Here is a 16,321-nt window from a genome sequence, read left to right as displayed (position 1 = left end):
GTTTTTACCTGATCTGGATGAAATGTGATTCCAGACTCCAGCAATGTGGTTAACTGCCCTCCAAAAATGACCTAGCAAGCTACTCTGTTGTATCAAACCACAATGAAATTAAACAAAGAAATGAAACTGTACAGACCTCACTATGTTGAGCTAGGCACTGGAAACAACAACAGCAAACACAGTCCAGTAACCCTGCAAAGTCCTCCTAATATCTAGGAATTTGTGCCAAAATTGGGAGAGCTATCCCACAAACTCAAACAACATACTGACATTGTAAGGTATGATTCTGTAAGTGAGACTGAGTCCTCAACACTACCATCATGGATATGTCTCGTTCCGCTGGCAGAAGCCAGTGATTGTATAATAGTCTTAGTTGGGAGGAAATTGACCTGGATGTCCTCAACATTCACTTAGGACTGCATGAAGTCACATGGCATCCGGGCAAACATGGGCACTGAAACTATTTGCTGGTCATCATCTGCCACCTGATTGCAGCTGACGAATCAGATTCCTGATGTTAAACACCACGTGGAGAAAGCGATGAGGGTGGCATTGGCACAGAATATTTTCAGGGTGGGGGAGCCTCAGTATCCATCACAAGTGTGTGTTTGGCAGCACCACTACTAACTAAGCTAGTCAAGTGTTAATGGACATACCTGCAGCATGGGTCTGCAGCAGGTAGTGAGGGAGAAACATATTTGACATCGTCTTGCCAATCAACCTTGTTGTAGCTGCATCATCCATGAACGCATCAATAAGAGTAATTGTGTTCATGATGAGATCCTCATCTTCATATTGGGGATGCCCTCCATCATATTGTAAAGCACTACTACTGTGCTAAATAGGACATGCTTCAAACTGATCCAGCAGCTGGACATACATGAGGTATTGTGGGCCACCAGCAGCAGAAACACATTTAACTACAACCTGTAACCTTCTGAATGGATTTCTATCAGTCACCATTCCTTTGTGCAAGAGGATTCTAAACTAGTGAAAGTCGCATGATGTGGGAGCCATTTTGCTGTCTGCCTTTAAATCAGCAAAAGCTCCTTCCACACGGTGAATTCAGTGGAAAGCCATCAAACTAGCTATGAATAACTGAACTTCCAAACAGCAATACCCTGAAGATGGGTGACTCCAATCAAGGGAATGTTCCAACTTGCAAGTTCACCTGAGAACCGATATCCAGGAAATTCAACAAAATGAAATCTTATGGCTTACTGAGAGAATTTTGCATTACAAGACTTTCACTTCAACTTTTAGCATGTCAGCACCATCTAAGAAAGTACTGGCCTGCCAAGAAAAAGACTGATAGTTTCAGGTGTAACCATTTTTGAAATCGCCCTTTTGTTTCCGAGATGCACGACTAAGACATTTGTGTTTTAAAATCTGAGGTAAGCGTGTGATAATAAATGCCATTCTTTAGTTTAAGAAGCTCAAAGTTTACTGCTCAAATTGTTTAATTGGGACAGTGGCTTTGAAGGTAACGAAAAAAACATCTTTTATACAATATGCTGATCATAGGCAGGCGAAGGAATATATAAGCTCAGTTCTGAGGAAGGGTGACCAGGCTCGAAACTTTATCTCCGATTTTTTTTTCTTCACAGATGCTGCCAGACCCGCTGAGGTTTTCCAGCAACTTCTGTTTTTGTTAGCTGATTTACAGCATCCGCAGATCTTTCCGGTTTTACATAAATTCTCTATTGGGCACCAGCCTGATGTGGGAAACTTCCCATTGCACTTCCACAGTTGTTCATTCAGCCATATACCCCTACATCAAATACTCCCTCCTTTGTAAATCTCCCTGCACTCCTTTTTCCTAACCACTGCGTTTAAGACTTGGTGACATCTCTTCCATGTCCAAGATATGCTACAGGATTGCAGATTGTTGGTTTTGGGAGAAGGTATTGTGTCTTGTATCTTGAGCCAGTTGTCTGGAAATGCAGGATTGGCCTGCGTATGATGTAGGCTTGCTCAGTTTTCCTATTTGCCACTTTCCATGTCAGATCTGCTTGTGATCCTTGACTGAAAACTCATTGGTAATTTGTCAGATGGAGAATTGTGGGTGAGATGTTCTGCAATACTGGGTAATGCACTACCTAGAAATGTTTTCAGAACAGCTGTATTTGTATTTTGCTCCTGTGAAGCTGGGGGATGCAGGTGCTAGTGAATATGATTTTCAGTGTTGAGCCCTGAAGTATTAGAAAGGTCAGGAACGGTGCAGTTAAGTGCAGAATAGCCCTGCTTTCATTTAGTCCTAACAATGAGCCTCCATCCTAACCCCACAGGGGTGTCGCTACTTCGTGAACAGGGCACTCTTCTCCTTTTAGCTGCCTGAATGATACTGTAAATTGTAGCAGTTTTATAGTGTGCGCCTACGTCTGCTAAGAATTAACTTGAGGCCTGTCTGAAATCATTTCATACATGAACCATTACAACTTGAAAGCGGAGGAGACTTTCCACCCATCGGTGCAAGCACAAATAACTTGACCTTTTAAAATGCAGCTTCTTAAAAATTATATAACATTGCTTGTAATTGAATGAAAATTCTGTTTGTATTTTTGAATTCAGCCAGAATCTAATCTTGTGACCTATTCTTCACTGAGATTGTGCATTTAAATTCTGGCTTTATACATATCACTGATTTTAATTGTTACCACCATTGGCAGCTATGCCTTCACCTACCTAGTCTCATCTAAGTTCCGAAACTCTCCTCTTAAACTTTTCTGCTTGTCTATACCTCTCTCTCCTTTTTGATGTTCCGGAGTTAAAGGTACTATATGAACAATGTTTCCAACTGGTCTTGTACTTTATTAATTTGCTGATGCTCTCCACAGGTACAGGATGGTCAAATACACCATATACAGTATGAATCAGATCCACAAATACACCAGGTCTTAGAGGGACAACAGGTATAGATTTTCCCTATTGAAATTGTTTCTAAAATTAAATAGATCATTACATGGAATTAACTCAGATTTGTTTTGACTCGTTAGCGGTTGACAATATTGGCAACAGGAAAATGTATTCTTTGCTGTTATTACAGAACAGTATATATCCCTGGTTCTTTAAATAATGCTCAAACAATTACTTCAGTTGCTGGTGTGATTCTTCCAATGCTACATTCTTTATAATTTTTTTGTATTTGTGGTGATATTATGGCTTTAATGTGTATTTTGCCCTTTTTTTTATTGAATCAAAACACACTTCATTCATCTGATTTAGTTAAAATATGACAAAAGAAAGAAATTGGAATAACAACTATTGGAAAACTTAATAGAATGATGAATTATTTAACTACTAAACAGTAACTGTTCCAATACGGTAACATCCCATAAACACACCCTCGGCAAAGGCAAATTCGGTAAAATAGATTGTCTCACATGCAGTTCTCCAATCCAGGAGAAGAAACATCAAGAGCTTCAAGACCCCAGTGAAAAACTAGATATCCTGGTTCTGTGGGAGTTTGAGCCCACCCATTTAGACTGCTTCTATTTTTCGATCTTTAGAAAACAAAACCCCAAGGCCTCTCAAGCTATTTACTTGATGGGCTTTGAAGCAGACTGCTCTTCACCTCTGTCTCTACCTCCCTTCATTAAAGAAAAAAGGACAAAATACGCCTCTTAAAACCATAGTATCATCACAAGTTTGATATCAGAAAGTAACTGTGGGATTAATTGACAACCCTGTTGACTAGTGATCAGGAAAATGAGAATCCTAACATTCTCCCCTGCCTAACCAAGGTTATAACACATCAACAACTGCTATTCTAGACTTTGAAATGAGTTATGAACCTGAAGCTCACATCTTTGAGCTACCCAGATACATGAGGAATGATGGTGAGCATGGTGTGATGTCTGCAGTCTGCCACTAAATGGCCAGCCACAAGCACAAATTGGAGCAGATACTTGTAATTCTTGCTGAAGGAACAAAATACTTAAGAACAAAATCTTGGCAGTTTAATTGATATTAGTTGAATGAGTTATATGCCGTCATTCAAGATAGTAAAGAAATTTGATTTCAATGTATTATGTAAAGTTCTCCTTTTGTGATGGAAGGTGGCTTGATTATTTGATTAATACTGTGCTTTGATTCATTTTAAAAATAATTCTTGTCCATTCCTGCTTAACCAAGCCCAGAAACCTTGTGTCAGAATCACAATTATATAGTTGTTTTCTCCTTTTGGTAGTAATCCTCATAATTTTATTCATAACTAATTCCACCCCCTTTAAAAAAAGCTACTTTACAGATTAAAATTTGGTGAAAATGAGTACTCATTTTCAAGCATCTAGGCTATATTTTATGGTAAAAAGTGTTTTTTTTTCAATTTGGAGTTTTAATTTTTCAAATCTACAAAATGCATGCTGGAAAAATTGTGGTTAGGTATCATGTGAAGGAAAATGTTTATGTAAAGTTGCCAATACTTCCATCCCCACTGAAATTCTATTATGTGTTCCAGTATGGTAATAATCATGCTTTTCAGATACATGACCTCTGCACTATGCTGTAGCACATATCTATTGCTGTCAATCTATTGATGTCATTTTACTTTACTAAGATTGCAGTAAGCCATGATGGACAGATCCAGTATGTGCCAATCACTGACCAGCAAATAGTCACACAAGCTGAGCTAGAAGCTGCTGCACACTCTGCTGTGACAGGTAGGCAATGACCATGATCGGTCCTGGTGAGACGCAGTGATATTTGGTGCTAATCAGAACTGTGAACTGGTCATCATGTAGGTTCCCAGAATAGCTTCACTTAGCTAATGAAGGTCTTGCAATTTCAGTAACTAGATCGGTGACCAAATACAATGCATGCTATCGTGTTATCAATATATTTCTGCTTTTCAACAATTGATGCCTGAGTATTATTGATAATCTATTTCTTAACAGCATCTTTAAAACTTGTGCTTTCACCTTAATAGGTAGCTCCTGGATATTTCTCAATTCCCTTTTCTTTAAAAAAGCCCTTTTAAAATGCCTCAAACCACCTTCTATTTGCCTCAATGGCCTTCTCTGCAAATTAGATTCATGGAATAATTTATTTGGTTCATAGGTCATTTATTTTTAAAAGCTGAGAAATGTTCTATTGTTACTAGTTCTTTTAATTATTCCGTTACTTTAGCCTCCCCGCCTCCAAACATTCAGTCCAGGAGGGTGGTAACTGGTGGGGATCCTGCCACTTTGAACCTCCATCTTCATTGAACAATTGGTGGGAAGACCCAGGGATGGCCTGCTTAATCCTCAGGCCCTTTATTTGGCAATTAACTGCCGTATCTTTTTGGTGCAGCAAGTGGGCCTGGCACCATTTGAGTTGCTTGTTACCAAGTGGGCAAACCAGTTGGTAGAGATCCACAGGGGAGGAGCGGTTGCAGGCAGGTAGGTATCTCTGGTGCTGGCTGAAATGCCCCTCGTTCAAAGGCACTGTGTCTGGCATCGGTGGGGGGGCTAGTGCGAGTGCTGCTAGGAGCTGCAACCCCTCCTCTCCTCTTCTACAACCGACCTCCAAACCCCCTTCTGTTATCACTGTCGCATATCTTCAAGGATTGATTACCTGGGCTTCAGGTGGCTGTCTTTTCTTGCAGTAACCACTGCCACCCAGTGGCATTGCTCAGCAAATGATTTGGCAGCCTCTGACTAACAGCTCTTAGCAGATAGGTGTCCTATCCTGTGGAAAGCCTGGCAGTGATCTCCTGCAACTGCCTGATTGGCAAATAACATCAATGAACCTTTCGGGGTGGAGACGATACAGGTGTCTTGTGGGTCCTCCAGCTAGTGACTGAGACAGTATGGAGTCTGACTGTTGAATAGATTTGTACTGGTATGTATGTAAAATCAAAGTCTGGGACAGTCTATATTTTTCAATGCTGGGCTCAATACATTAAGTACTTAATCTACCTAACTAGGCAGCGCCTCCATTGAATTCCTGTGGAGGGTGCCACATTGTTCAAGATACTATATTTTGGATGAGTTGTTAAATAGGGGTGCCCTGTGCCCCCTCAGGTAAATGTAAAATTTGAATTATACCCAGTCTTCAATTATTGAAATCCATCAATCAACACCTACACCTCCACACCCATAGGATGATTAAATAAGCAACTTGCAGAATTTCTGAAACTGAATATGTACTCCTTTTTCAAAACAAAAGTTCTATATAACTACTAATAGTGAAACTCTTTAAAATACATAAACTAATGGATTACCTATTAAAAAGACACCATGCCAGTTCAAACCGTATTTCTTAGCACTTTTTTTCCCTTTTATAATAGAAAGGAGTTGGTCTTCTTAACACTCTCTTTATTAGCTTTTAAAAATATAATAAAGGAAGGGCAGACTTGCACTTAGTTGTTTAGCTGAAAGAGAAAAGACAACTTTATGTGCCCGTTAAAGATCAGTTCTGAATTAGATCTCTGAAAAGTTTATCAATTTTACTCAAGATTGCTTTTGTGTTCTGTTTTGAAAGGTGAACTGATAATTTGTTTTTCTCCATAGCTGTAGCAGATGCTGCCATTGCTCAGGTCCAAGGGATCTACGCAACTGAGGCTACAGAAGAACAAATACAGCAGCTTCAGCAACAGGCAATCCAATATGAGATGGCTCAAGCTGAGGTTATTGCATACTCTGAAGACTAAAACAATGCAAATGGCAGCAGGAGAAGATGACTTAAGCACTTTTTAATTTTTAGAGAGAGAGAGGGGTCATTGAGGATAAGAGACAGACAAATGACTGATCTCCTTTCCCTGCCTTGTAATACTTTTGGTTTGCTCCTTAGATTATCCCGAATACTTGCATGAAATGAGCTGAAAAAAAAGCACATCTGTACTTTTTATTCTTTCTCTTTCACTTTCTATCTACCCACCCACACCCCCAACTTGTCAACAGGACTATTGACCAATTTGCAAATCACTTGGTAGTGAATCCTCAAAAACAGCCCCCATTTTCAAATGCCCTTTTTGATAGTTATTAAAAGGTTCAGCACAATGTTTAACAGCTGATGAACCTGTGCAGTTTCAAAAAAGTTCTTGATTTTTGACAAACGTTATGTACACAGATCTATACATGACTTATATTTATGTTTATGTATATAGAATATATACAAAAATATTATGTATAGATTATTGAATTGCTACAGGTGAATTATAAGGCAATGACCTAGTTGAGGAACTTAGTTGTTAGATCATTGCCTCTTGTTTTCCATTTTAATATATAGCAGATATTGAATTTGGAAAAAAAATTACCATTGCAGTAATCTAGTCTGTGATGTAGAATTTTGTTTTCAAGGTAAAAGAACAAAATGTTCTTGCTATTTTGTCTTTCCTTTTGATTTTATATGTGGGGAATCTGAAATTGTATTGGATCACGTTATAGGATGTGTAATAACTTTTTTGGGAACAAAATTCCAGTTTGAAAAATTTGTGCTTGGTGCATATTGAAATCAAGTTTAAAATGTTGGAAGGAATTCTCCCTTTCCCATCATACTCCTAATAGTTAGGTGTGTAATTGTACTGACTAGGAGGATGTTCAACCGTAAGAACCAGGAAATGTCCACCTTAAACCCAACTCCCTATTGTGTTGGCTGATTTCAGCTCTGCATCAACTGGATCATTAACTCTGGTCCCTGTTGTAGTGATTAACAGTAAGCCAATTTGGCACCAGTAATGAAACTTACTTGGAAGCTTTTAACAGGAAAACAATTTGTAGGGAACCTTTTCACATATTATGGACATCTAGATATAGCCCTGTTGAGAATAGTGATAATAAAGCACAAGGAAGCTTGTCTGTGACAGGGTTACAGTCTCATAACAGGTCAATATTTATTTTCTCCTGGTCTGAATGTTGAAGAATTTCACTTGTTAAAACATCAGCCTAGCTTGCACCATATCAGGGAATCCATATTGATTTGACGGTTGATATCTCCAGATTTATCTAATTAATATTTCTTGGGTTGCATAAAGAACCATTCGAGTTTAGTAATGCTCACCACATTCAATTTTGTTTGTTAGACCATCCATTTGGTTGCTTTCATAATGCTGGAATCAATAATCCATCAGTACAACCTGCCATTGACCAGTTTTTGCATTTTCCCATGAACACGTCCTGCTAATATTGCGAAATTAAACTGTACATACAGTATTGTACATAGAATAATTTATTGCATAGGATGAGATATTTTGCTTACCAAATGGCTTAAAATGATTACAGTTGACTCTTATTACCTCAACTACAGTGGATTCTACTTTTGCTGTCTTTGTCAATTGTGGTTACTGTTTGTTTACTGAGACCTTATTCTCTTCAATACATTGCATTCATTTTGTAATCACGCATTCTCCCTTTGTTTTTCTAAGAAGCATTTCCACTTGTACATTTTCACTACCATTATACTGATACTTATGCATAGTTGCGAAGCACTTTTAGAAGTATAGTTATGAAAGCAGTATTGGCTGCAAATCTCATTGTATGCATGGTGAAGTGAGGGGGTGTAATACCATTCCTGGTAGATAGTCTGAACCCCACATGGGCATACCACTTGGTGTAATGCATCTCTAGTCTAGTACAAAATCACACTTCTGAAAAAAATCGCTTAGTTTTGTCGGACTTGCTGAGGACTTCCCAATCATTTATTGTTATGACAGTCCCATCTTCCAAACCTTGAGAATGCACTGATTGTACAGCAGAGTACTGCTGTTTTGTGCTAGCAGTACCAGGGCTGTGTTGCAGGGGACCTCAGCCAGAAATGGTCTAAATCTGAGCTCAATCTAAAATCTGTGCAATTTGCTTCTTTTCCTGCTCTCACCCTTGCATTTCTATTAACTGGTCGTTGAGAAGGAACTATGTAATTATTCAATCACTAGAAAAAATGGTGAGCCTAGCTAATTGAATTCATTTCACTCGGTTTATTGAGAAATTCACTCTCTACATCTGCTATTATCCCTTAAAATAACTAAGTAAATTTTTGTGCTAACCAACTAAACATAGCAATAAATGGAGTCTATTATTTGAGACCTGAGTTTTTAAAACAGTTAGAATTAGTATAATGATAGGTCCATGTGGGCACCACTGATGTAAGCAGGGCTAAGAAAAATAATTGAGCTGAGGGTGTATGAGCAGCAAGTGACTGAAATAAAATGCAGATTCACAAAAGGTGATTGTCTGGATTATCATCTGAGTCACAAACAAATTGACATGGGGTAAATTAGATCACAGCTGAAACTTATGGCTCAAAGATTGGTAGTGAAGAAATAAGTTTTGGTTCATGGAGCAATGGCACAAGTACTAGGGAAAGCAGGAATGATTATCGTTGTGAGATCCTTCTGAATTGTATTGGAAATGGTGTACAGGCAAATAGTATAACTGGGATTGTAGACAGGGCTTTAAACTTAATAGTGGGAGTGGTGGGAGTGTTCATTTTAAGATAATATTTGGAAAGTCCTTTTTTTTTTGTTTTAAAACAAAAAGGACAAGTCAATAGGGCAGTGTCATACTGTGGGTGGTAATAACCAGATGTGACAGGAGGGGACAGAGCATGCAAACAGAGATATAGTGAGAGGGCCATATTAGTAGAACAGGGAAAAAATGGTGAAAATACAGAATTAAAGCCTCTAAACTGATTGCATCAATGTTTGTAATAAGATGAATAAATTGATAGCACAAATAAGAATGAGTGTCATAACTATGACTGAAATATGATTACAGAAGTCATGGCTAGATTCTGAATATTAAAGGGTATTAGACAATATGGGAGAATAGGAGGAAAGGACAGGACGTAGAGTACTTTTTGGAAAAGTTTCAGTGATTGGCTAGCCACAGTGATTTTACAATTAAGTTAAGTGAATGGAAAATGATTTGGCAACTGGCGTATAATGTGGAAAAATAAGACATCCCTTTGACAGGAAGAATAGAAAACAATGCATGAAGATCTGGGTGTCCTTGAATCAGAATCTCAAATGTAATGCATATACAGTAAGTAATGGCTATAAATATTGGCGTTTATTGAAAGGGGGCATCGAATATAAAAGTAAGCAGTCTTGCTACACCTTTACAGGGTGAGACTGCTCCTGACGTATTATGCCCATGTTTTGGTCTCATTACTTGATGAATATGCTTGTTTTGCAAGCAGCACAGAAACCCTTTGATATGCTGATTTCAGGATGATCATTTCAGTTTAGGAGAATTAAGGGTGATCCTATTGAAACATCAGATTTTGAGGGGGCTTGATGGTGCTGAGAGAATGTTTTTCCCCCACATGGGGGTTCTAGAACTAGGGATACCATTTTAAATGGGAGGCCCTTATTTTTATGTTGATAGTGTGGAATTTCTTCTCAAGGTTATTCTTTGGAAATGTCTTCCACAGAGAGCAGTGGAAGACCGTTCAAATATATGTAGTCTTGAGTTAGATGCGTTTTTGATTGACAAGGAATTCCAGGGTTATGGGAGTAGATAGTAAATTGGAGTTCAGGCCACAATCTGATTAGATGCAGTCTTTTAATGGTGGAGCTAGTTTGATAGGGCTGAATGGCCTGCTCATGTTTTTTAGGATCACAACCGCCAATTCTTAATTGGCGCCATCTGTTTTTACTATCACAACCTACTTCGGTGTTGACTGAAGGAGAGGTGTTTAAATGAAATCAACCAGAGGTTATTTTGCATTCTTAAGTCCGATTGAGCACCTTTGCAATGTTCACATTTTTATTGAATGGTATTTAATGACCAAACATAATGCATAGCCTCTGCAAGCAAGAGTCATGGTTCATTAGAATCCTATTCCAATTAAGTACTTGCCAAAGATGTTTATCAACTGCGTAGCCTTTTACACTTCATTAACCAGTACGTTTCTGTAGCAACTGATCTGTGAATCACAGTCGTGCTTCCACCTTCAATGCCGAAATGCCTATTATTCTGTCTCATCCTGCTCATCCTTCCTTGTGTTACCCTCCTCTTTAAGCCCAAGACTTGGACCTGAAAGTTGATGATCAGCTCGTTTCAGCATTCACCGCCAGATCTGTATGGACCACCTAAATTAGTATCATGTTCTGCTCTTGACTGCCAAAACTATTCACTGTCCCAAATTCATCTGGAGTGCAAATAAATCCCCTGAGTCCTCTGTTCCAAATTGATATTTTAAACCTCTTTCCCTGCCTCCTTTCACCCTTGCCTTCAACTCATGCAATCTGCTTATTGTGTCAGTATGATTGACACTGTTAGCTGTGTCTGCTGCTTCACTCGGCCAAGCCATATTGTTTCTGAATTTCCTTAGCACCTAATCCTTTTTGATCTCTTACCTTCCTCGTATCCTTGGAGTTTCTTTTCATAAGATCCACTTCCTAATCTCTCAAATTTATTCCCCTCAAACTGCTTATCAGTCGTCTTTCCCAAAATGGGACTGATGTTGTAGAGGCTGTTCTCCTTTTATTATTGCCTCTCACCTCAATAAGCCTGCCCTTGATCCCTCTGCCCTTACAAACTGTCCTTCTTCTCAAACATGGTGTCCAAAATAAAATCATAGATTATGAGTATATCGTTTGGTATTTTTTTGCTCTGTCTATTTGTATCATTTGTGCTGGGCACATTGGAGGTGAGCAAGCTGATTAGATTTTGACAATCCGTCTTTGTGTTCAATTAGGGTGGCAGGCAGGATTGGAGTCTGCAACAGCCAGGAGTATTAACCAGGATGCCAAGTTCTAATTTTTCCTTCAATTATGCCTGCTGGAAAATGCAGCTGTCCCAATGTTGGTTAAAGAGTGGAATAAGTTCATCCAACAATGTATGTGGTCAAATATTCCACTATTAATATCTGGGCATGTCCATGAAGAAAAATGTTCATGGAAAGGCAGTCGCTGTTCATAAGCACTGAAAAGTAAGGAGCAGTAAAAGGTAGAAAAGTGAAGGAAATCCAGAATTATAGTCCTTTTTCTTCAGGGAGTTGGGGGTTTAAATGTTGAATTTAAATCTCAAGCATTCTTGTTGGAGATCGGGTTACTGAATGACGATGAAAATCACACTAGGAATTTTGTATCCTGAAACTAGGAAAGCTGGATCATGTCCTGCAGGGCACCTACCAATGCTGCTACTCATACAAAATCGAAAATATGGTGATCTACTGAATTGTCTTATTATTACATCCTATAATGCTGAAAATGCATAGCATCTCTGTTTGTTTAGAGTTCATTAAACAAAGCATTTTACAGGTTCCTGAGGCAACTGTTTTGGTCTTTAGTGGCCTATTAGGATTTGTTTATTAGCAGAAGATTTGGTAATGCTTTGTTTACCTGAAAATTTTCAATGCTTCTACTGACCTTCAATTGGGATCCCAATTAAATCTAGTCAAACTTCTACTACCAAATGAACATTCTTGCAAGCAAGGGTTTTGCTTCCTTGCTGGAACCTGTACTATTTTATCTGTACTTTGACAGGGCGATCCTTGGGATTCATGCTGAGTTTTACATTAAAGGATACAAATGAAACTGCTTACATTTGAGCAGTGTAATTGTTGTCCCACTGTTTCATCTGCTGCCTTGCATATCAGAAATATTTTCCATCATGTAGATGCTCAGACTCTTAAACATCTGTATCCCAGCAATTTAAGTGATTAGAGTGCAGGTCTATTGCCACTTTTACAATCTTACTCCACATTTTGTGTATTTATACAAAGGTATATTGGTTATTCGGGTCTTAAACAAGATCTAAGTCTTGAGATCATCTGCAGGAGGGTTGGAAATGCAATGAGCCAAGGTAAATTGTTATGTAAGCTTTTTGTTTCATGTATGCTTCATTTTCTTATGGCAGGACATTTAGTTTAAACTATTTGAAGAGGGTACTAGTTGCATGTGGCCCTACTTTTAAATTCTATACCTGCTTGACAAATCCTAAGTCTCAGAAATACAAAACCTCCATCTGTACCATTTTTTTCCTGATCTTCAAAATTTCGAAGTTTGAAGTCCGTGCACACAAACAGAAGATATAGATTGTAAGCTTAGTTCATGAAATCTGTAGATTTGTTTTAGAGAATATCATGTTTTAAAAAATTGTATTTGTAACGGCTTTATTCTATGACTCTTCAGTTAAATCTTCTGCTTATACAAGGTGGTTTATTCAGCTGTGATTTTCACCTTTTTTGTAGTTTGTCTTCTTGACATGATAGCGCTCAAAATTCTTTCCATTTTTCAACAGTGACTACATTTCTTGTGTTTCATTAACTATGAAGTGCCTTGTGATGTACTGAGGTAATAGAAGGTGCTATCAAGGTAATTGAGAAGGGTTTGGTGATGGTATTAACATGCTGCTGATGTGCCATTCTTGAAACCACTGGGTGGCACAATAGATCATTTTACGGTGCAATCTTCCAATTTCTGGATTATAAAAGACTGGAGACACCCACTGGGGCCTGAAAAATTCCAACACTCTGACTACACATGATTGCATGGATGTTAAAACGCACAATGGGCAATTACCTGGTGTCACTAACTCTGAGTTAGAGTCTGAGACTTCACTTCAGGCTTATTTTAATAGTTAGCCAGGAAAGAGTCAGGATGTTAAAATCTATTCTGTCTCATGGCTAATTATTAAGCTGACATGCCAACCACTCACTCTGACAACCTCTCTGGACCAAACAGAAGCCAATATCCAAACCCCTGCTGACATTCAACTTATCACCCACCCTGACACCTAAACACACCATACACACCCCCGACACCTGACTGTCACCCTACTCTGTGTCTCCTTGCTTGCCACCTGTTCCCAACATCCACGTGACACCCTAACCCTGCCCATTTGTCTTCTCTTTCTGGCTGAGAGGGGCTTTGGGACCTTTATAAAGTGTGTTTACTTACTGTGATATGGTGACTATTGCTGTAAAAGGAGAGAATGGTCTTCCCGACAATGCATTCCAGTTCCTGAATGTTTTGCTAAACAGAGTCTGTTGTGATGGATCCTGCACCATCTGGAAAACATCCTGGGAAGGTAAGTGAGCAATGTTTTGTCTGACCTCTGTTGGAAATGGGGATTGTGACCCAGGCCAGAAAAATCAGGCCAGATAAAGAACTGTGGATGCTGTAAATCAAAATCAAAAACAGAAGTTGCTGGAAAAGCTCAGCAAGTTTGGCAGCATCCATGAAGAGAAATCAGTGTTATCGTTTCGGATCACTAGATTTCTCTTCACAAGTGCTACCAGACCTGCTGAGCTTTTCTAGCAACTTCTGTTTTTGGTTCAGGCCATCTGTTCATCCAAGTCTAAAGGTTGAATTTTTGCCATGGCCTTCTGGACGTGGAGGCTGGTGTGAGAAACAAGTGCTGAGCCAGCAGGATTCACTCATTTACTTCAGCACAAGCTGCCTCCTGATTTTGTTTGTTTGCTAGCTATTGAACTCAGTGCCCAATTAAACATGGCAAATAGGCTCCTGATGCCGCTGGCTGAGTCGGCGGTCAGGGATGCCACTGGCACAGGTGGAGTTGACCATGCAGGTGGGAGAAGTTGGGCACTTCCACGTGAGTGAATTGAAAATCCCAACCCCAGTGGTTCCAGGGCTGGAGGGGAAACCTCATCAGGGTGATCCATGGGGCTGCTGTCCTGTCTTTTCTGCCAATCTGTAATGGCTGTTTTTGGGCTATAGAGTCCCTGGTGCCAATTGCCCTCACCCCACCCCAAGAGCATGGCAGTCATGACCTCTCTAAGCAAGTGGGGGGTGGGGGTGCAGGCAGAGAGTCATCGGCTAATCGCAAAATGCCAGCAAATCTGTAAAATTGCCTTTTTAAATGTATCAATCCACAATGTTGGGTGGCTATGCTATGAGGCAGCCTGCAGCTGGGAAAATTCCCTGGGGAGGGGGCAGACTGCTTATCAGGAGCTGTCTTCACATGGCTCCTGGCTGTTGTATCAACAATGACCCCACCGCCCAAAAAAAGCCCTTCCAAGCATCCCAACAGTGAAATGGTGAAATTCTCACTGAAATGTCTCCAACTATAAGAATCTCTAATAAGAGGACATTGGGCTGACTTGACCCCTATAAAGCATAATTTAAACACAACTTGTAAAAACATTTCATACTAAATTGGTTTAATTTCACACTGAAATCACAGGGTTGCTGTGGGCAACAGAAAGTGGATGAATGCACAATGTACTGAGACCCATTATTAGGGCCAAACAGAGTGAGTGTTTCACCAAATCTATTTTTGGTGCATAAGAGTGGACACCAGAAATAGAAAACTTGAAGCAGTCATTTTACACACTTGCTTTTAATAGATCAAATACTTACAACAGGGATTAGATTTGTACAAGCAAGACTTAGGTTCAATGTCTGGTCCCGACCCTGTTAGAGTCAACAACAAGGATGCTACAATGCCCCTAGATTAAAGAGGGGGAGGGAGGAAGAGAGTTAACCATGCTTCTATTTCTAGTTAGTATCCAGAAGCACACTACTGGAAATGTGAGATTGAATAGCCTTCCTAAACTCAGAGGCTAATTCTTACAGAATTGCACTGCAGGAAGTTCACACTACTGTTCCAGCAGATGGAGAACTAAGAATTGGAAGAAGTAGGGAAAAAGAACAAAGTTGAAAATGTTGATGGATCCAATTGTCCATGGTTACAAGAAATTGTATAGTTTTGAGGTGGTGTCTAACAATTAGCTCCATTAACAAATGTCAGTGTGGTCAGCCTATCTTTATATCTACTCAGTAAGCAGATGCTTGGTCAGCTGTAGTAATGACAAATTAATTCCACCACCATTTTATTAAAAACAATCGGACAATTAGGCAAAGTTAAAGCCTCGATTCCAAACCAAGTGTTCATTATTTCACCATTTATTTATTGGAAAAACAAAAGGGCTGTTGTGGCACAGTGGTAGTGTCCCACTCTCTGAGCCAGAAGGCCCTGGTTCAGGTCTAGCCTGAAGTGTATAATAACATTGCTGATTAGAAAATATCTATTTGGAGATCAAGATGTTGAATGGAGGAAAACGAACAATTCATGTCCCAGAGTCCTGTTTAACATCAAATCCATGCACTGAACATCAGCCATTGCTTGCCAGCCTGTCTTAGCATCATGCGCAATAAAGAAAAATTAAGCCTTTTTGGGAGTGCAATTTATGATGTGGAGATAAAGAATGCAATCTGTTATATCCTTGACTGTTTCTGTCATTGGAGATTATTCTTATTACCACACACTGGTTTTGCTTAAGCCATGCATTTAGGCTGTGAAACCATTTAAGTAGGCTTAATGATGTATGTCTCAGTCACAAACACTGATGTAAGCTTCTGTTTTTAGTGCTCAACTAAAATTAAATCTATCCTCCATTGGAGAGCTTAGATGCTGTGTTTACGTATAAT

General features: G+C 39.3%; 1 protein-coding gene across 1 annotated transcript in view; it reads left to right on the top strand.

Annotated features, from left to right (window-relative positions):
• The window catches only part of LOC109928511 (zinc finger protein 335-like), a 70,932-nt gene extending 59,417 nt beyond the window's left edge, over positions 1 to 11,515 (top strand). Inside the window, exons 17-19 of the mRNA XM_048608590.1 lie at positions 2,838 to 2,912; positions 4,559 to 4,661; positions 6,495 to 11,515. Coding sequence (XP_048464547.1) covers positions 2,838 to 2,912; positions 4,559 to 4,661; positions 6,495 to 6,634 — 318 coding nt within the window. The 3' untranslated portion in view covers positions 6,635 to 11,515. The remainder of the gene's footprint in view (positions 1 to 2,837; positions 2,913 to 4,558; positions 4,662 to 6,494) is intronic.
• Positions 11,516 to 16,321: the final 4,806 nt, after the last annotated feature.

This window comes from Rhincodon typus, chromosome 19 (assembly GCF_021869965.1).
Source record: "Rhincodon typus isolate 14 chromosome 19, sRhiTyp1.1, whole genome shotgun sequence".
Classification (NCBI taxonomy): Eukaryota; Metazoa; Chordata; class Chondrichthyes; order Orectolobiformes; family Rhincodontidae; genus Rhincodon; species Rhincodon typus.
This window is presented reverse-complemented; position numbering and strand designations above follow the sequence as displayed.